We start from the raw sequence: 20,550 nt of genomic DNA on the forward strand, positions 1-20,550 counted from the left end.
TCTGAACATTGTCGTGGGCTCCAAGCAACACCAATCGAGGTCTGAATCATCATAGTAGGTTGAGAATGAGAATCATCATAGTAGGTTGAAAATGACTCTTTCTCCCATTCCAAACTGTTATGCAATTTTATATATTTACACTTTTTTCTTTGTCAAACTACTTGTCCCATAGGTGCATGTTGACCAAATTGAGATACATGCACATATGCATATAAAACATGATTATATCAACTGAAAATAATTATATAAAATACACAAATATATTCCTTATAAACTTATTTATTTCGGTAAGTAATTGAATAAAAATAAAAATAATATAAGGAAGATGACAGGTTATAAAGTAATTATTCAATAATTTTTTCTACCATTTTTATTAGGTAATGTATAAAATAATTATAGAAATTATTTGTCTACCATTTTCAATTTCTCTAATCGAACTTTTAATTCTTTGTTTAACCAATCTTCTGCGCAGACATGGCTTCGGTTTGAATTGTGTCTTGAAAAGTGTGACTGTAGTACATCTTTTTCCTTGTACTGCAGTTCTTGACCTTCTCAACGCGTCACAGTTTTCTGATATTTACCCAATTGCCACGACCTCAATTGTTGGGTTTCATCCTAGTCCAAGGATCATATGTCATAAGGGAAATGCTGCCGTGCCGCCCGACGGTACTGCTCAAATATGGATTCGGCTTGCGTCCTGTACAAAAATAACAGCACATCTCTTGTTACAAAAATCAACGGCCCCTATTACATGTTGATCAATAAGTCGAATTCTTAGAATTTTTCTCTATTACTTTACAATTTTTTTTTTTCCAATGGCACACCATGCCACTCATTTTAGTCAAATCAAATCCTCCACGCTGCCACTTACACATTAAACACACCAGTAATTAAGAAAATTGTCTATTTACCTACTAAACATAAAAACTTATATTAAAGATATTTATATTTCTTTATTTTTTTAATATTTATAATAAATAATACCATGACTTAGATAACATAATAAATGTAAGGATATTCTTGTTGGTCTCTTTAAATTTATTTTTAATAAAATTTTGACAAAAAACTTATATAGATAATGCTAAATAATATCCATATAATATTTCTCGTATGCTCATTTTTTAAAAAAAAATAAAAGTATATTTTACTATTATAAAAATAATTTTTTATGTGAGTCATAAATTTACATATTTTTTTTTAAATTACTTAAGATTTGCACGCTTACAACTAGAATTGCTAATATATTTTTGAAGTTATATAGAATTGCTAATATAATGTCGTTACATTTGTTATGTTATCTAATTCATGGTATGTAATATATTATTTATTATAAATATTAAAAAAAAAACAAATATAAATATCTTTAAAATTAGTTTTTATGTTTAATAGGTAAATAGAGGACATTTTTTAATTACTGGTGTGTTAAATGTGTAAGTGGCAGCGTGGAGAATTTGATTTGACTAAAATGAGTGGCATGGTATGCCATTGGGGAAAAAAATTGTAATGAAATAAAGAAAAATTCTAGGAATTCGACTTGTTGATCAACATGTAATATTGGCTGTTTTTTTTTTTTTTTTTGAAAGGAAGATCTAGCTTTCATTCATTGAAACAAGTTTTGAATACAAGGGGGACAATCCCCTAGCAAAATACATTCATCTGGATGTGACAAAGCGTGCTTGGCCAAACCATGAGCAACGCCATTGCCTCTCATTGGTACATGTCTAATGGATCAGCTACTGAACTTGGAAAGAAGAAGTTTTATGTCTCTGACCATAAGGCCAACTGAAGACCAACACTCTTATGTCTGCTGCACTGCCTTGACTATTCCCAACGAATCACCTTCCAACACAATGTGAGTGAAACCCAGATCAGCATAGAGTGATGTAGCTCGAAGAGCAGCAAGTATGGGATCCGGGAGCATGGCCTTGCATGCCCACAAAGTAGCTACCAGAAGGCCCTTGGAGTCTCTGATGACAACCCCAAGTCCCACCCTTGAGTTAGTCTTATCTACAGCAGCATCCCAGTTTGCTTTGAGCACTCCTAGAGGGGGAGGTGTCCACGTTTGAGGGCTCAGATCTTGTTTTGGCTGCTTAATAGCTCTTTGCTCAGCTTCTGATCTAATTAGTGCCACTTCTGCTTGGATCCTTTTGGAGAGCTTAGCAGGTGAAGAGAATGAATCCTCAAACACTAGGCAATTTCTTCGATGCCACAACAGTTTGGCTGTTACTGCCATCTCACACAATACTTCAGAGGGAAACTTATCAAGCATAGATTCAAGAAGCTCTCTGAAAGACTCAGCAAAACTACTCATCTTCTGTAATTGTTTCGAGCCTAAATACCATACGTCTTGGGCTGACTTGCATGACCAAAGAGCATGGGAGACTGTCTCCTCTTTAGTGAGGCAGATGGGGCATAAGGGAGATGTCACTACCTTCTTCTTTAGCAGGTTGAGATTAGTAGGAAGTGACTCCTTTGCTGCTCTCCACAGAAAGGATTTGGTTCCATTAGGAACCTTGATACTCCACAGCCTTTCCCATACCTTAGAACCCGTGTTGTTTTTTGAAGGTTGTCCCACACCATCCTCACTCATAGTGCCCTGCAGGTGGTAGGCACTTTTTACATAAAACTTACCATTATTTGAACACCTCCAGGATAGGACATCTCAGCTTCTGCAGGGGCTAATAGGCATGTTACAGATTAGATTTGCCTCCTCTTCTGAAAAAATTGAATGGACTAAGTCGAGGTTCCACTGCATGGTCCCAGGGTTGATTAGTTGGTCAACTGAAGCCTCCTTGTCTAATACACTCACAGGGGATTGTATCATATAGGAGGACAGCCTTGGCACCCACTTATCAACCCAAATCTTAATATTTTTACCATTTTCTACTCTCCATAGCAAGCCCTCTTCAAGAACATGTCTGGCTGCAAGGAAGCTTTTCCATACATAGGAGTCCGAGACTCTCTTTCTAACTGAGAGAAAACTCGAGGTAGGATAATATTTTGCTTTAAGGACCTGTGCAGCAAGGGAGTTTTGGTCTTGTATGAGCCTCCATCCTTGCTTTGCTAGTAAGGCTAAATTGAACTGTTCAAAGTCCCTAAACCCCAGTCCTCCTTTGCTCTTCTGTTTTCCTATGGTCTTCCAACTGATCCAGTGAATCTTGGATCTGTTATCCTTTCGGCCCCACCAGAAAGACTGTAGAAGTTGGTTAAGCCTTCTTAAAATAACTTTTGGCAGGAGAAAAATACCCATGCTATACGTTGGGATGGCCTGTAAAACTGATTTCAACAGAATTTCTTTACCTCCTTGAGACAGCATATTAACTTTCCAGTTTGACATCTTTCCTTTAACTTTATCAAGTAATGAGCTGAAGGCTTTTTGTTTGTTCCTACCAACATAAGATGGTAGACCCAAGTATTTGTCGAATGCTTTTGTTGCTTTGATGCCTGCTAGCTCTAAAATAGAGAGTTGAGTGTCTGGCTTAGTGTTGCTGTTGAAAAAGATGGAGGTTTTTTCAAGGTTGAGGCGCTGTCCAGATGCCAACTCAAATGATGATAGAGTACGATGCATTCTATTCCATTCCTCTGGGTTGGATTTACAAAACACAAGGCTGTCATCTGCAAAAAACAAATGAGTAACTCTCATGGCTCCCCTTGCCATTGGAATTCCTGTTATTGCCCCTTGTGATTCTGCCTGGTTCAGACAGTGGGTTAGCATTTCTGAGCAAATAATGAAGAGATAGGGAGAGAGGGGGTCCCCCTGCCGAATTCCTCTTGCTGGTTGGAAGGTTGGCTGTGGGATGCCATTCACAAGGATTGAGTAGCTAACTGTTGTTACACATTCCATCACCAAGTCCACCCAGCTGCTATCAAAACCCATCTTCAACAATGCTATTTGTAAGAAGCTCCATTTTACTCTATCGTATGCCTTGCTCATGTCAAGCTTGAGTGCCATGTATCCATTATGTCTACCTTTGAGTCTGTTCTTCATAGAGTGCAAGAGTTCATAAGCCACAACCACATTATTCGAGATTAATCTTCCTGCCACAAATGCACTTTGGTTTGGAGATATGACACTTGGCAGGATGACTTTTAATCTGTTAGCTATCACTTTGGCAATGATCTTATAGAAGACATTGCAGAGACTTATAGGCCTAAAGTCTGTAACAGATTTAGGGACTTTCTTCTTTGGTATAAGGGATATAAAGGTACGGTTTATGTCTTTGAAACCCTTCCTTGTGTTCAGTAGTTCCAAAACTGCCTCAGTGACTTCTTTACCAACTGCTGGCCAGTGCTGGTGATAGAATAGGGCTGGAAAACCATCTGGCCCTAGTGAGCCCAAAGGGTTCATATCAAGAATGGCTCTTTGGATTTCCTCTTTGGAATATGGTCTAGTTAAAGTTCTATTCATTTCACTTGAGATTCGGGCCTGGAAAGATTGAAGCAAAGTTGCACTTCCTCTAGGAGCAGAAGTAGAAAAAAGGTTCCTATAGAAATCTTGAAAAGCCAGACTTACTTCCTCCTGATTATTGGCTGTGACTCCTTTCTCATTGGCTACTTTCTTAATTGTGTTGATCAATCTCCTGTGGGAAGCACATTGATGAAAGTATTTAGTATTCCTATCTCCTTCTTGAAGCCATCTTTGTTTTGCCCTTTGTCTCCATTTTATCTCTTCAATCTCTAACAGTTTGTCAATCTCTGCTTGAGCTTGCTGAATCTGTTCATAGTTATGACCTGTGTTATCTTCTTGCAACCTTCTAAGGCACTCTCTTTAATCTGAGAGTACCTTCTTATGTTCTTGAGATACTTTCCTGCCCCAAGTTTTCAGTTTCTCTCTACAGTTATTAAGTCCTTCTCGAGAAGCTCTTGTCTTAGGATTGAGGTGACAACTTAGGAGCCAGGCTTGTTTAACTATGAGACTGCATTCCTCCCTCTTACCCCATGCTGCTTCATACCTGAAGATATGAGGTCTAAGAGTTTTAGCTGCATAAGAGCTTGAGCAAGTAACAAGAATGAGATTATGGTCTGAGCATTGAGCTGGTAAGACTAACACTGAATTGATGAACTTGAGGTCCCTCCAATCCTTATCGACAAAGGCTCTATCCAGTCTGGCTTTAGTGAAATCTGACCCCTCTCTTCTATTACTCCAAGTAAAATTGTCCCCACTGGATCCTAAGTCTTGCAGACCGCAGTCCTCAACCACTGTTCTGAATGCCTCCATTTGATTAAATGATCTAGCATGGGAGCCAAATTGTTCCTCTTGAAGGAGAATTTCATTGAAATCTCCCAAACATAACCACAGGCACTGGATATTGGAATGTATGAGTCTAATTAAATTCCAGCTCTCTTTCCTTCTAGCAGCTATTGGTTGTCCATAAAAGCCAGTTAATAGGATGCTTCTATCCAATTCCTCAGGGTACAAAGTTAAAGAGATATGATGGTTTGAGTATGAATTCAATACTGCCTCCACCTCTTTCTTCCAATAGAAAGCAATGCCACCACTTCTACCAACGCAGTCCACAATGAAGCTTTGATCATAATTCAGTTTGTTCCTAATCCCTTCCATCCTTGCTCTTTTACACTTGGTCTCACTTAGGAAAATGACATTCGGGCTCTTCTCCTTCACCATGAGGTGAAGCTCTCGAACTGTCCGAGGGTTCCCAAGCCCTCGGCAGTTCCATGCTAGGTGTTTCATGGGGAGTGGCAGGTCTGCTTTGCAGCCTCTGCCATACAAGCTTGTTTAACTCTTTTCCTGGTCAAGATGGGACTCGGCTGGATATTAACACATTTTCTTTTCTATTTTGCCTTACTAATGTCCCTCATAGGTGTGTCACACTCTTTTTGTTGGGCTGAAGGACCTAAGCCTCTGGCCCTTCTCTTCCAGGTGGGCCCTGATTTTGATGGGTCAGTTCTCGGGGCCTTGAGAGGGGAGTTCTGAGAGGGTAAGCTGAGTGCAGTTTCCTGTCTAACTGGGCTGTCAGACCCTACCGAGTTCAATACTATAAAAGGGGATACAACTGGGGTGGTTGCCCGAGACTCCGTTGGGTCTACAGTATGCATGGCAGGAAAAGCATGGGGGGTAAGGGAGTTTGGAGTTACCTGATCAGACTGCCCATGCCTATCTGCACCATCATACGAGTTGCCCTTCCTCAAGCATGGGCTCTGGGAGATTTTGGTGTCTGATCCATCTCTGTCACTGTGATTAGACCTCATATGACTTTGGTTCATGCATGAGTAAGAGGGATAATGCATATGCTCGATGAGATGATGATAGCTGATTATATGTGATGTGATTAGTGAGAGGATATGGAGTGGAAGAGTTGGATGATGTATAAGTAGGGACCTGAGAAGCAAGATTACAATGATAATCTTGTAAATAGGATGGAGTGTTCCTTGGTCGATTAGATCTTCTTGGAACAATGGGTGAATCGTGTTCTAAAGTTGGAGTAAATGAGGAAGAATCAGATTCTGGAGCTGTGAGGTTTGAATCAATTAAAGGAGGACTAGAAGGAAGATTAGAGGGAGCTGGAGATTGAACATGTTGTTCTGAAGAATCAATAGATGAATCAGCTGTGATGAGGGCAGAATGAAAATCTGACAATTCTGGTGGGACAACCAGGTCTAAGTGAGAGGAAGGTTGAATAGAATGTGGGAAATGAAAGGGAAAGGTAGACTCAATGAAGTTAACATCACGTGAAATAAAGGTTGTATGGGTATCTAAACTATACACTTTATAGCCTTTAACACCAGCAGGATAACCTATAAAAATGCATCTCATAGCTCTTGGGTCAAATTTGGTTCTGTTGTGCTTTAGGTTGGATACAAAACAAAGACATCCAAAGACTCTCAAATGGTTATAAGAAGGTGGTGAGGAGAAAAAATCTCATAGGGAGATTTGTTGCCCAAGAGAGGAGTGGGGGTTCTATTTATGAGGTAAGTTGCTGTCAAAATGGCATCTCCCCAAAACTTGATTGGAAGAGAGGCTTGGAAAAGAAGTGCTCGGGCAACGTTAAGAAGATGCTGATGTTTTCTCTCCACAACTCCATTTTGTTGTGGAGTGTAAACACATGATTTTTGATGTTGAATGCCATGAGAATCATAAAAGCTAGGCATGTGAAATTCCATTCTATTATCTGTCATGATTTTCTTTATTTTGGAATTGAATTGAGTTTGTGCCATGAGAATGAAATTCTGCAGAAGCTGTTTGGTTTTAGATTTGAATTTCATTAAAAACACCCAAGTTATTCTACTATGATCATCGACAATGGTGAGAAAATAATGATGGCCTTGTAGAGATGATTGAGAGTAAGGTCCCCAAATGTCGCAATGGATTAAATCAAAATTGGAGAAAGTGCAAGAAGTACTTAATTGAAAGGAATTTCGTTTCTATTTTGCCAAATGACAAACATTACAATCTGAAGAAGCATTACATTTAGCATCAAAAGGAATAGACTGAATTGATCTAAGTCTCTAATCAGACAAATGTCCTAGCTTAAGATGCCAAAGGTTGAAATCTTGTTGTGTCACAACACTGCAGAAGCGAGGATTGGAGGAAAGAGGAAAAACATTCAAGTTTTTGGAAGTTGCTTGATTGACAGCCTTGGTTTGAAGAGTGCTGGGAAGAAGAAAATAAAGACCATGATGGATTTTAGCAAGCCCAATCGTCGTCTATGAAGATAGGACCTGTATAAAACAAAATTGACCCAAGAAAACAAGACATAGAAAGGATTCATGAGTGAGCTTGCTAGCTGAAAGGAGATTAAAAGAAAAGGAAGGTACGCAAAGGATACCAGTGAGCACAATGTTGTTTGAGAGATGTACGGTGCCAATATGAGTTGCCTTAGCATGAGATCCATTTGGTAACCTTGACTAATGCCTTGGTGGAACAGGTGATAGAGCTAAAGAAGGAGGTGAAACAGACCATATGGTCTGTGGCACCAGTATCAATGATCCAAGGTGCTTTGGCAGTTTTAGGAAAATGTTTATGCATAACAGATAAGCAGTTGTGTTAATGAATGCCAAGAACAAATGTATCATGATCAATAGAAATGTGAGAGGGAAAAGAAATTATACCAGCCATGTTGGAGTGTGCAATAGGGGAAGGAATGTTCTCAGTGGACAATTTTTGAGGTTGAGTAGTGGTCTGAACCGAAACTGAGTCATTAGATTTGAGCTGAGACATCTGTCCATTGATTAGAGCCATGAGTTTCTGAATTTGATTTTGGGTTAGGTTCAACTGAGGATTCTCCTGTAGTCCCTTTTCCTGAGCTTGAGAGAAAACCTAATTTGCTGAATGTGTGGAAGAAAAATTCCCACTACCATGATTTGGCTTGTGAACTTAAAATTGGGTGGAAATCCTATAAGCCTATAATATTTTTCCTTGGTATGTCCAGGTTTTCCTTGGTATGTCCAGGCTTCCCACAATGAAAACAATTCATATCAGACTTCTCCTTTCTTTTTGTTTGATTACTATAGACTGCTAGTGCCGAAGCCTCAGGAGAAGGAACTGTCATATTTCTGGTCTGTCTTTGTCTTTCTTCTTGTAAAACTAGAGAAAAAGTTTTATCTAAAGAAGACATCGGACTCATCAAGATGATTTGACCTCTAATGTGCTCATATGAATCATTTAATCCCAAAAGAAACTTAAACACACAATCTATCTCTTGTACATCACCAATTGATTTAAGGGCTTTGCAAGTACACAATCCGCATGAACAACACGGGACAGGTCTGTAGTTATGCATTTCTTCCCAAATCCCATTAAGTTGAGTGAAATATTCACTTATAGTTTGATTTCCTTGCAAAACAGAGTTGAGTTGTTGTGATGACCCGCTTTTACGTGTATTTTCACTGAAGGGTTGTTTTTAATTTAATTAATATATTGGTTTATTTATTTTAAATTATTGTATTTTAAAATGGTTTTTAATTTATTTGATATTGTGTTTTATTTCTTTTAGTCGTTTTTCAGTTTTTAATCTCGTTTCGGCGGATTTGTTTTGTTTTCCCGGAGTGAGGATTGGACCTCATTTCTTTCCTACATCTCTTTTTCCCTTTTTTCTTTTTTCCCTTTTTCTCTTTTCTTTTTTTTTTTCTTTCTTTTCTTTTTCTTCTTCCTCTTTCCCGTGTGTTCCGTCCGTCTCTCTCTCTCTCCTCTCCCACGCAGTAAACAGCTCACCCCTCGACCCACCGCCGTTCGGCCGCCGTGCGGCACACCACCCCCACCGGTCGAACCCCCTCTCTCCGGTGAACCACCCCACAAAATCCCACCACCATCGGAGCCGCTGTTTAGCCGAAAATCCACCTTCAAGCCGAGCGGATTTTGCCCCGATCCGCCGTCGTCGCTCCACCTCCGACCACCACCTCTTTACCACTTCATCACTGGTCCCTTGCCGTCCTAACCCACCCTTTTCCGGCCTCCAGTAGTCACCGGAACAGCTCCCACGAGCTAGCTTTCCATTTTGGGAAATCCGGCCATCAACCACCGTTTTTGCCGCCACCCACGGCCAAACTTCACTTCCACTAGCTTCATAATCATCCTTAGACCATTCCCTATCAATCCCGAGCCTTGGTTTGTCACCGTTCAAAAGTGGGTATTTCACAACCCACGGCCACAGTGAAATTTCACTGTTACGTTGCTTTTCTTCCACCGTTTGCAACACCGCGAGCTTTCTAAAAATACCGTATAGCGCTGTAAGTATTTTCCAAACCCTACTTTCAGATTTAAATATATATTGCTCATTCAATATTTATTTGTTGTTGGTTTGTTGATTCCGGACTGAGTCCGAGGAGTTCGGAGGTCGGATGGATTGAGGACGGAGTTGCTTGGGTTGGTTATTTGTGATTGCTGGATTTATTTGAGCCATGTGGCGTGAGTTGCATATTGTGTGTATACGTGCATTTTATTTATTTGAGAAAATCATGTTTTATTGGCGTATGTGGTTTTTGGGTGCGTGTGTCTCACGAGCCCAAGCCGGGATGGGTTATTATCTCGGTGGAGCTCCTCTGGTCACTCGGGAGTGGATAATACTGAGTGACATCCCCTGGGTTGTTGCAGAGCGACGACCGGATCACATGATACGGTAACGCTGTCGTGTCGACTCCGCGGTCCTTCGAGTGGCGGGGACTAGAGGATGGCCCGGCCCGGTACTTGCAGGGCGCGAGTCTGGGCATCACTCGTGTAGGTGTCACATGCGTAGACGTTACCTGCGGTGTGGCACAGAGCCAGGTGTGCGGATGATCCCTAGGGGAGATCATGGTGCATGCATAATCGGTTTGTTTATATGGTTTTCGGGTGCGTATCTCACGAGCCCAAGCCGGGATGGGTTATTATCTCGGTGGAGCTCCTCTGGTCACTCGGGAGTGGATAATACTGAGTGACATCCCCTGGGTTGTCGCAGAGCGACGACCGGATCGCACGATACGGTAACGCTGTCGTGTCGACTCCGTGGTCCTTCGAGTGGCGGGGACTAGAGGATGGCTCGGGGATGAGGCTCCGTCGAGATTCTGAGTTGGAGTTATGCTTTATAGTTGGCTTTGAAACTACGTTTGTATCTTGTAATGTTTTAATATGTATGTTTTAAAGCAGCTTGTATTACATTAAGAAAAATTCTGGTACTTAGTTATATGACCTTCGTTATCTGCTACGTTTCCCTTTGCACTTTTGTTGCTCATACACACACTTGGCACTCGTCAATAGGGTGGTGACCCGGGTTGTCATCATCCGGACGTCTCGATTTCCCCGTGTCCGTGCGTGGGGATTTGGGGGCGTCACAGGTGGTATCAGACCGGTTTGGCTCTGGGTAAAACCACATGTCCCGTAGGTAGTACCAGAATGTTTTTAAAGTTATGTTTTAAAATTTATTTTAAGTAAAGTTGCTATTTGACATGTTTTATTTGTTTTATTTGTTTGAACTTTTTTGCTTGTTTTTATTTATTTGGTTATGTTATTGCATGCTGGTTTCTTTCGTTTCTTGCCATGTGGTTTTGTGTTTTTGGTTTTATGTTGTTGGTTTTATTTGTTTTTCTTAAAGGGGGTCAAAGGTTGTGTTGTGGCAGGAAGGCGGTATAATTGAGGATACTATTATTAGGCATGAACATTTAGTGTAGTAGGCTTGAATTTTTAGCGATGTGGTTTGCTTGTTTGATGTTGAGGTATGAAGGGACTGTCATGGTTTAGGCAATCTTTGTAAGGTGGGAACTCACGTAGCAATGAGGAGAGGAATTAGCTTTAAGTCGCTTATGATGATTGAGGTCAAGGTTTTGTAGAATATATGTAACGAGACTATAGTTTAGGAGAGTGTGGGTTCAACGAACTTTAAGGATATTTCTAAGGGAATTTTATTTAAGGTTTGGGGTCTTTCGCCGCTGTGACCTGGCAGCACTTCAAGAAAGAGTTTAATGATTGCTTCTTTCCCGCTTCCGTGAGGCGGCAAAAAGGCAAGAGAGTTCTCAAGCCTGGTCCAAGGGAGCATGACAGTGGAACAGTACGCCCGAAGATTTATAGAACTTGGGCGATTTGCTCCCCACCTCATCGCCACAGAGGAAATGCGAGCCGAGCGTTTCCAAGAGGGTCTACGTCCTGATATACGCCGTATGGTGGTCAGCCATTGGATATCCACTTTTCAGGAGTTAGTGGATGTGGCCACCCTTATAGAGCGAGAGAATAATCTGAGTATGGGCTCCCCCTCCAGGATATAAGAGGCGGAGTTTTTCTGGTGAAGGAAGTAGTTCGGGTTCGCCTCAGAAATTTGTTCAGCGGACCGGAACTCGACCGCAAGCGTCCTCAAGTGTTCGTATGGAAGGACGAGTGCCAATTTGCGGAATTTGTAATAGAGCTCATGAGGGCGAGTGTCGGCTAAGTGGTGGACCCTAGTGTTACCGATGCGACCAAGTGGGACATATTGCTCATGAGTGCCCCGTTAGAGTTCAAGGAAGCCGTGGAACTTGTCGCAGTGATAGAACTAACTAGAGGCTTTTAGGTCGGGCTCGAATGTACGTAGTGACTCTTGGTACCATGGGAGGCGAGGCTGCGGAGACTCAGAATGCTGGAGTCATGGCAGGTAGGGGTCTAATCTAATCTTTAGTGATGAACGCCTTGTGTGGTTTGTTTTTATTATCGAGGTTTAGAGAGAGTGGCATGATCTGGGTGATCTTTTAGGGAAGTAGAATAATTGAGTTCTTTGGTTCCGTGGAGTTTATGAAGTGGTCTATAACGTAGTAGGTTGTAAGTTCAACAAATTTCGATGTTAGATTTTATGAAATTTCAGCAAAGTTTTAAAAGTTTGGGGCCTTATAGAATTTAGGAAAATAAGTTTATGGTAATTAAGGTGTTAGGTTCGACAAGCTTTGGGGGGAAATAATTCAATTTTGAGTTTTAGATTTCGTGATTTGGATGAGTAATTTGGTGGCAATTGGGGCTTTAGATTTTACAAGCTTTTAAGGTGAATGTTTTGGATTAAAGCCACCAATATTGAGAATTTCAGAAAATGATTTATTATCTACTAATGTTTTGGAATTTGAAAGATTTGGGAGTCGATTGTTCTATTATGGGATGTAAGTTCTTTGATCTTAGAAGTTTCGAAAGATGATTCTTATTTGATTTAAGGTTTTAGAATTGCAGAGTCGAAGGACTGATTTATAATAAGAATTGAGTTCTTAGTTTTACAGACTTAGTGCTGTAGCTTGATCTACTCTAGTGAGTGATTAGTTTGTAATCATTAAAAATGGGGTTGATTCGAGTTGAGTTATTGATATGAAAATTTTTCTAGAGTAGATTCCTTTGAGGATTGGAAGTAATGATCTAGTTCGTGTATTTCTTTGAGGATTGAAGATATCGAGCTAGTTTAGAAAATAATTATTGTTGACTCGAGGTTGTAGTGGCAGATTTTAGGAAATGATTCTATCGATTCGAAAGATATAGGTCCATCAGAGTGTTGGAAATAGTAGATTTTGTGTTGGTATTAAATACGATTGAATTTGAGGCTATACGATCCGTAGACTTTGGGAATGGATTCTTAGCAGGTTTAAGGTCATTCTCGGTACCAAACTTTAAGCAATGGCTAGTTGCTAATTTAAGGATATAAGTTGAGTAGATTCAGGAATGATTCTTGCTGAGTTGAGGATATAAGTCCAGATGATGGAAATGTGATAATGGATAACTTGTATGTTTGAATGATTTGTGGTGTTGGCTAAGGGTACATGAGATCGATGAGTAGTAATGGTAAGTGCGTATGGATTTCAGGGAGTGCTGGTCCTAGTCTCATCTAATTTTTGGCTTGGTAGGAGTTGAAGAGGAATCTGTGTGGTAATATTAAATTCAAGAGATTTTGGCTTTGAGTTGTTTGGTAAGTTGAACGGAATGTGCAGTCGAAGTGGGTTACTCATTGGGATGATGATTTGAAACGACTGTTGTGTTTATCTTGGGAATTAATTGTAACTTGAAGTCATAGGAATTTAAATTGGTGAGGCTATACTTTTCTTTGGAGATCAAGTATCTAGTTGGGAGAATTGGGGATATGGTTATTTAACTTGAAAAGAGATCGTTAGGTCACCATGTGTGGTGTATGAAGTAATAAATCTTGAAAGTTGAAACTTATGCATCAACGGTGGGTAGCATAATCACAAGTATGAAGTAATAAAGCATTAGGATCCATAAGTGTTGTTTAATAGTTTTGATGGATTGAAGATTTAAACAGTATGACCTGTCTTGAGATTTATTTGTGAAGTGCTATTGAAGGAATTAGTTGTGCTAAAACTAGAGTTTTTGAGAGTACAAGTAGGTGGGTGAGTCACCAAGAGCGTTTCGATTATGTCTAGGTGATGTCAATGGTAGTTTATAATGAGTTAGTTATTGCAAGATTAAATGTTATTCATAATATAGGTAATGAGTTTGAAGTATGGGATATCGGATAGAAGTTATAGGCGCTCTCGTTGGTTGGCCGGGAAGGACTTGGGCCTTTTGGAGATGTTCTTATCTTTACAAGAGACATGTGTATTTTGGGATGATATTATGTGTTTTCAAATTGGGGCCTGGAGGTTGTTTAGTACTGGTTTCTGTCATCAATCAATGGATATATTTTTGTGGAATGTTGATTTTCGTTTGGGGCAGCGATGGCCAACCGAGGAAGGAGTGGAGATTTGTGGTTTTTGGAAGTATATGATTTTCTATGGAAATGTGGTAAAGGTTTTCTTGTGGTTAGGTGTGGATTGAGCTTGTATTTCATGATATTAATTTTTGAGGATATAGCCTTTATATATTTTGGTGAGTTATCAGAGTGCGCGCGAAAGCATGATTTTTTTGAAGATTCTTAAAAGTTCAAACTTTGTGTTGATTTTGAAGAATTAGTAGTGATTCAAAGTTTTAATGGGAGATTAATCTTTTAGTCGTGCAATTTGGTTTTTGGATGGTTAACTTTGGAGGTGGCTATTAGGTTATCAAAGTTGGTATGGGATGAAAGCTTGGAAGGTCAAGCAAAGACGTCGTTGATATTAGTAATTTATGGTGAGAAGATAATAACCGTTGGATTTGTTGGGAGTTGTCGATGATATGTATCTCTCAGTTATGTTCAGAGTTGTATCCTGTATCTTTTTGGCGCTGGTAGTTGATCTTGCAAATTTCGAGGACGAAATTTGTTTTTAAGGGGGGGAGGATGTGATGACCCGCTTTTACGTGTATTTTCACTGAAGGGTTGTTTTTAATTTAATTAATATATTGGTTTATTTATTTTAAATTATTGTATTTTAAAATGGTTTTTAATTTATTTGATGTTGTGTTTTATTTCTTTTAGTCGTTTTTCGGTTTTTAATCTCGTTTCGGCGGATTTGTTTTGTTTTCCCGGAGTGAGGATTGGACCTCATTTCTTTCCTACATCTCTTTTTCCCTTTTTTCTTTTTTTCCCTTTTTCTCTTTTTTTTTTTTTTTTTTTTCTTCTTTCTTTTCTTTTTCTTCTTCCTCTTTCCCGTGCGTTCCGTCCGTCTCTCTCTCTCTCCTCTCCCACGCCATAAACAGCTCACCCCTCGACCCACCGCCGTTCGGCCGCCGTGCGGCACACCACCCCCACCAGTCGAACCCCCTCCCTCCGGTGAACCACCCCACAAAATCCCACCACCATCGGAGCCGCCGTTTAGCCGGAAATCCACCTTCAAGCCGAGCGGATTTTGCCCCGATCCGCCGCCGTCGCTCCACCTCCGGCCACCACCTCTTCACCACTTCATTACCGGTCCCTTGCCGTCCTAACCCACCCTTTTCCGGCCTCCAGTAGTCACCGGAACAGCTCCCACGAGCTAGCTTTCCATTTTGGGAAATCCGGCCATCAACTACCGTTTTCGCCGCCACCCACGGCCAAACTTCACTTCCACTAGCTTCATAATCATCCTTAGACCATTCCCTATCAATCCCGAGCCTTGGTTTGTCACCGTTCAAAAGTGGGTATTTCACAACCCACAGCCACAGTGAAATTTCACTGTTACGTTGCTTTTCTTCCACCGTTTGCAACACCGCGAGCTTTCTAAAAATACCATATAGTGCTGTAAGTATTTTCCAAACCCTACTTTCGGATTTAAATATATATTGCTCATTCAATATTTATTTGTTGTTGGTTGGTTGATTCCGGACTGAGTCCGAGGAGTTTGGGGGTCGGATGGATTGAGGACGGAGTTGCTTGGTTTGGTTATTTGTGATTGCTGGATTTATTTGAGCCATGTGGCGTGAGTTGCATATTGTGTGTATACGTGCATTTTATTTATTTGAGAAAATCATGTTTTATTGGCGTATGTGGTTTTTGGGTGCGTGTGTCTCACGAGCCCAAGCTGGGATGGGTTATTATCTCGGTGGAGCTCCTCTGGTCACTCGGGAGTGGATACATCCCCTGGGTTGTCGCAGAGCGACGACCGGATCGCACGATACGGTAACGCTGTCGTGTCGATTCCATGGTCCTTCGAGTGGCAGGGACTAGAGGATTGCCCGGCCCGGTACGCGCAGGGCGCGAGTCTGGGCATCACTCGTGTAGGTGTCACGTGCGTAGACGTTACCTGCGGTGTGGCACAGAGCCAGGTGTGCCGATGATCCCTAGGGGAGATCATGGTGCATGCATAATCGGTTTGTTTATATGGTTTTCGGGTGCGTATCTCAAGAGCCCAAGCCGGGATGGGTTATTATCTCGGTGGAGCTCCTCTGGTCACTCGGGAGTGGATAATACTGAGTGACATCCCCTGGGTTGTCGCAGAGCGACGACCGGATCGCACGATACGGTAACGCTGTCGTGTCGACTCCGTGGTCCTTTGAGTGGCGGGGACTGGAGGATGGCCTGGCCCGGTACGCGCAGGGCGCGAGTCTGGGCATCACTCGTGTAGGTGTCACATGAGTAGACGTTACCTGTGGTGTGGCACAGAGCCAGGTGTGCGGATGATCCCTAGGGGAGATCATGGTGCATGCATAATCGGAATGTTTGGTTTGAGTTGGATATGGGCCACTGGTTTCTTTTGGCGTGATAATTGGAAAGGTTATGTTTTTGGGCCAAATGGGTTTTGGCGTGCGTGGAAAAATTTATGGTTTTATGGGACATGTGTATTGCTTTATGTCATGCATGCTGTGTGAGTTTTATATGTTTTTATCTGGTGGTGTTTGGGTTTTACTTACCTGCGGTACCATTTTTAGTACCGTAGATTTTGGTGCAGGTTTCGAGGAGGAGGAGGAGGCTGAGCCCGAGGATGAGGCTCCGCCGGGATTCTGAGTTGGAGTTATGCTTTATAGTTGGCTTTGAAACTACGTTTGTATCTTGTAATGTTTTAATATGTATGTTTTAAAGCAGCTTGTATTACATTAAGAAAAATTCTGGTACTTAGTTATATGACCTTCGTTATCCGCTGCGTTTCCCTTTGCACATTTGTTGCTCATACACACACTTGGCACTCGTCGATAGGGTGGTGACCCAGGTTGTCATCATCCGGACGTCTCGATTTCCCCGTGTCCGTGCGTGGGGATTTGGGGGCGTCACAGTTGTTGCTGAAGCCGATATATGCACACATTATCAAGTTGAGCAAAATGGGTTTTCAGCTTCTCCCACACCTCCTTTGCTGAGTTGATGTAGAGCACATTGGATGCTATCTCTTTCGAAATCGAGTTGAGTAGCCAAGACAGAATAAGGTTGTTACAACGCAACCAAGGGATATATAAAGGGTCGGTCAGCTTTGGTGTGGGTATGCTTCCATCAAGAAAGCCAAGCTTATTTTTGATAGAGATGGCCAAGGTGAATGACCGATTCCATGTGAGATAATTTGGGCCAGAAAGAGGTGGAACAATCACCACAGTGTTGGCATTGTCACTGTGATGTAGGTAGAAATGGCTCTTTGGATCTTCAGAAGGTGAGATGGAAGTAGATTTCGTCATTTTGAAGAAATGAAATGAGAATTAAAATGCAGTGAAGCTCTATGAAGAAATGACTGGAAAAAAAAAAAAAAAAAAAGAAGAAAGACCTCAGGTTTCGTAACCTGGGGTCTCTGATACCATGTTAAACCTGGTCTCTGCTACCATGTTGAAGATAAAGAACCGTAAGGAAAGAACAGAGGAATTGAAAGAAAAACTTCTGTAATTCTCATTCAGTGGTGGAATCTGTACACTGCCTCTATACATATATACTCTCTAGCAATACCATTTCACACAATCAAAAGATAGAAAGAATAACCAACCTATATCTATTCTACATCATTCTGGAATAAAAAACTACCTGTACAAAATGACAAAAGACATGACCCCATAACAAACTTATGCTGAGCTGGAGGAATATTTTGTTATTTGCTCAGAGTCTATGGAAATGAGAGTTTTGGTGGAGGTTTGGTTCTTTCTCTGCTGAGAGATATCAAGTACACTTTACATGCTCGGAAGCTAAGGTCCCACTCAAATAAATTTGATCCAAGGGTTAGATACTTTTGTATAATGGTGTACGCTTTACATGCTCGAGAGCCTAGCTCCATCATGATCCTGCCAATTTGTACTATCAAAGCGCTTCACAAAAGTGACGAAAATATCCCTCTAGAAATTCAATATGGGTCTTCGTGGTGGACAAGCAAATTACCTTCTACCGTAATCTCAATACATCATTTTTTTTTTATTTGTTTCCTCAAATTCAATATAGGGGGAATCCAGCACGTGCAAGGCTAGTTATTTAGTAATTGATTTTTATTTATACAATGAAAATCAAAGAAAATAGAGAAAAAAAAAGGTGATCGATCAATAATGGAGTTAATAGAGAGTATGTAGGGGTGTTGGGCCGGCACCTGACTGGCCTACAAATAGCACACCTAGACCCTACGGGTTGGCAGGTGGACGTGATTCATACTATTTTGGATAGAGATATCTAATTTATAGTTATTTTTATGTATTCTTTATATATATTTTTTTAATGTGATTGGCTAAACAATTATTTTATATTAAAAAAATAACATAATCAATTATATTAGTGAAATACATAAAAAATATATAAAAGTAGCTGTACATAAAATTTTTCTTAATACCAATAAATCATTCATCTTATTTGATTTTTTTTTTAAATAAATAAAAAAGTCTCGAGAAGCCAAAACCCATTGTTTACCGGATCAGTAGTTCTATACACAGTCGCTGGATGTAATCGGGATGCAGTCGGCTGACGTGGCGTAACGCCACGTCAGCCTCTATTAAAAAAAAATGAAAAATGAAATACGAAATATAAATGAAAACCAAAACCGGTGCAGATTGAAAGCATTTCCGAAAAGAGTGATTTCCCGCTTCTTCCATTCGCGAGCCCCCCAGAATTGAAAGGAGGAAGACTACCTCGTCGTGGGTGCAGAGAGCTGTTGCCGTTGGGTGGGTTGATTTCGGGTTGGTCCGGTCTGCGTTGGAGTGGGTCAAAGGCCGATCATTGTTGTTGGTTTCAGTTGAGATTGGGTCAGATCCGTGGGCCACATTGTCTGGATCTTTGTGTTTCTTCTTCTTCCTGCTCGTTTGATCTGGTTCATTGATACCCACATTGTTCTGGTTCGTCGTGCAGGCACCATGGGTCGTCATTTTCGTGGGTTTTTCGTGTGGGTCTTCTTCGTCAGCAGCTTCATTAGGTGTAAGATCCAGTTTTTTCTTTTCTCAGTCTACATTTCTTCAACCGTTTCTTCCTGTATTGGAGTGTCCTTGCGTGATTGCCACGTTTAATGGCTTTTCATATTCGGCTTGAAATTGCCCCTTGGAAGTTCAAAACCGCTCTGAGAAAAAAGAGGTCGAGGTAAAGCACATTATTTTCCTTTGCAACTTGATCTTTTCTGTCATTCTTGCTCTTTCATTTTTCTCCATCACACGCCTACATTTTTTGTTTCAGGTATTGATGAACCCTTTAGGTGACTGGTTTTTTTTTTGGGATTATTGTTATACTACATTATGGATTTGTTAGCTCTGTCTTGCTCGAAACAGTTTAAATTGCTTAAAATAGATAAGGTTTTGGTCTCTGAATTGGGCAATATGTAAAATACAATGCTTTCTTTCCCTGTTCTATTGTCTTTGTTTTCTCTTTTCGGTACCCTCACAGGTTTTGTTGCCATCGTTTTTTGCACATTTCCTTCAAAATTAAAAGGAATTTTGTTTCTTGATTAGAGGAAGGTGTTAGGGACCCTTCTCTATATACCCTGCTTGTCTTCACAAGCTTGTAGGTCACAAATTAATTGACTACAAATACTGAGGTTATATTGGGGTAAGGGTAAGCTTCTTTTTATCATTTTGGTCATTGATTTATGCTTGCAAAAAAATAAAAAGATCAATTAAGATGATGGATACATTGTTATTGACTAATATTATGTGCTTTAAGAACAGAAGGATCTAATGCCTCATATTTTCAACCTCAAAATCTACTTGTTTTATTGTCAACTCTTACTTCTCCCATTAAAGCATTGAAGCTTTTAATAGTAGTGGAACCCTCCAATCGCATCCCATGATTGGTAGTCAAGACAGTGTAAGATTTTTAAACTTTACAAATAACGTTGGTTATACATCAAAAGGTTATGATTTATATTTTCCATTTTTCAATTATCAGATAAATTTTGACTGGATGGCGCACAACCGGAGCTCTTTTGATGTGAACCTCAATCGACTCGCTTTGAGACCCAACAACAATATTGGAAAACAAACCCAAGAACGCCAAACTCAAGTCTATGGATGGAGAATTTAGACCCGTTGAAATCTCGTTCCAAGAACCTAGATTATATTAAAATCTAGACCCAATGAAATCCCGTCTCAAGAACCCAAATTACAAGGAGGAACGCCACAAAGGTTGTGATTTACCTTTGATAAGTTCAAGAGTTCAATTAAGAACACGAGGAGAAAACTCACTCACAATGAAAATTCAATAAAAAATGTCTTACCTCTCAAATGAGGCTACAAGTGCCTTAAATAAACAATTCCCAAAACCCTAAGGAATAGTGCCGCGGGTACTGTAGCGTGAACAGTGCCGCGCTACAGTAACTTCTAAAACCCTAGTTCACATAAATTAATAACTTTCCAAATATACCCTTGGCCAAAATACAAGGCCTTCCCAAAAA

General features: G+C 40.5%; 1 protein-coding gene and 1 long non-coding RNA gene across 2 annotated transcripts; one reads left to right on the plus strand and one right to left on the minus strand.

The window, feature by feature from the left end:
- Window positions 1–1,798: 1,798 nt before the first annotated feature.
- LOC122310200 lies at window positions 1,799–5,692 on the minus strand. Its single transcript, XM_043124078.1, has 3 exons — window positions 4,784–5,692; window positions 2,708–4,714; window positions 1,799–2,596 (listed from the first exon to the last, which is right to left on the minus strand). The coding sequence occupies exons 1-3, from the start codon at window positions 5,690–5,692 to the stop codon at window positions 1,799–1,801; spliced, it is 3,714 nt and encodes a 1,237-aa protein (XP_042980012.1).
- Window positions 5,693–18,771: 13,079 nt separating this feature from the next.
- LOC122311400 lies at window positions 18,772–20,093 on the plus strand. Its single transcript, XR_006242776.1, has 3 exons — window positions 18,772–18,916; window positions 19,020–19,964; window positions 20,046–20,093. It is a non-coding gene; the product is annotated as an uncharacterized LOC122311400 (long non-coding RNA).
- Window positions 20,094–20,550: the final 457 nt, after the last annotated feature.

Source organism: Carya illinoinensis, chromosome 5 (genome assembly GCF_018687715.1).
Source record: "Carya illinoinensis cultivar Pawnee chromosome 5, C.illinoinensisPawnee_v1, whole genome shotgun sequence".
Lineage (NCBI taxonomy): Eukaryota > Viridiplantae > Streptophyta > Magnoliopsida > Fagales > Juglandaceae > Carya > Carya illinoinensis.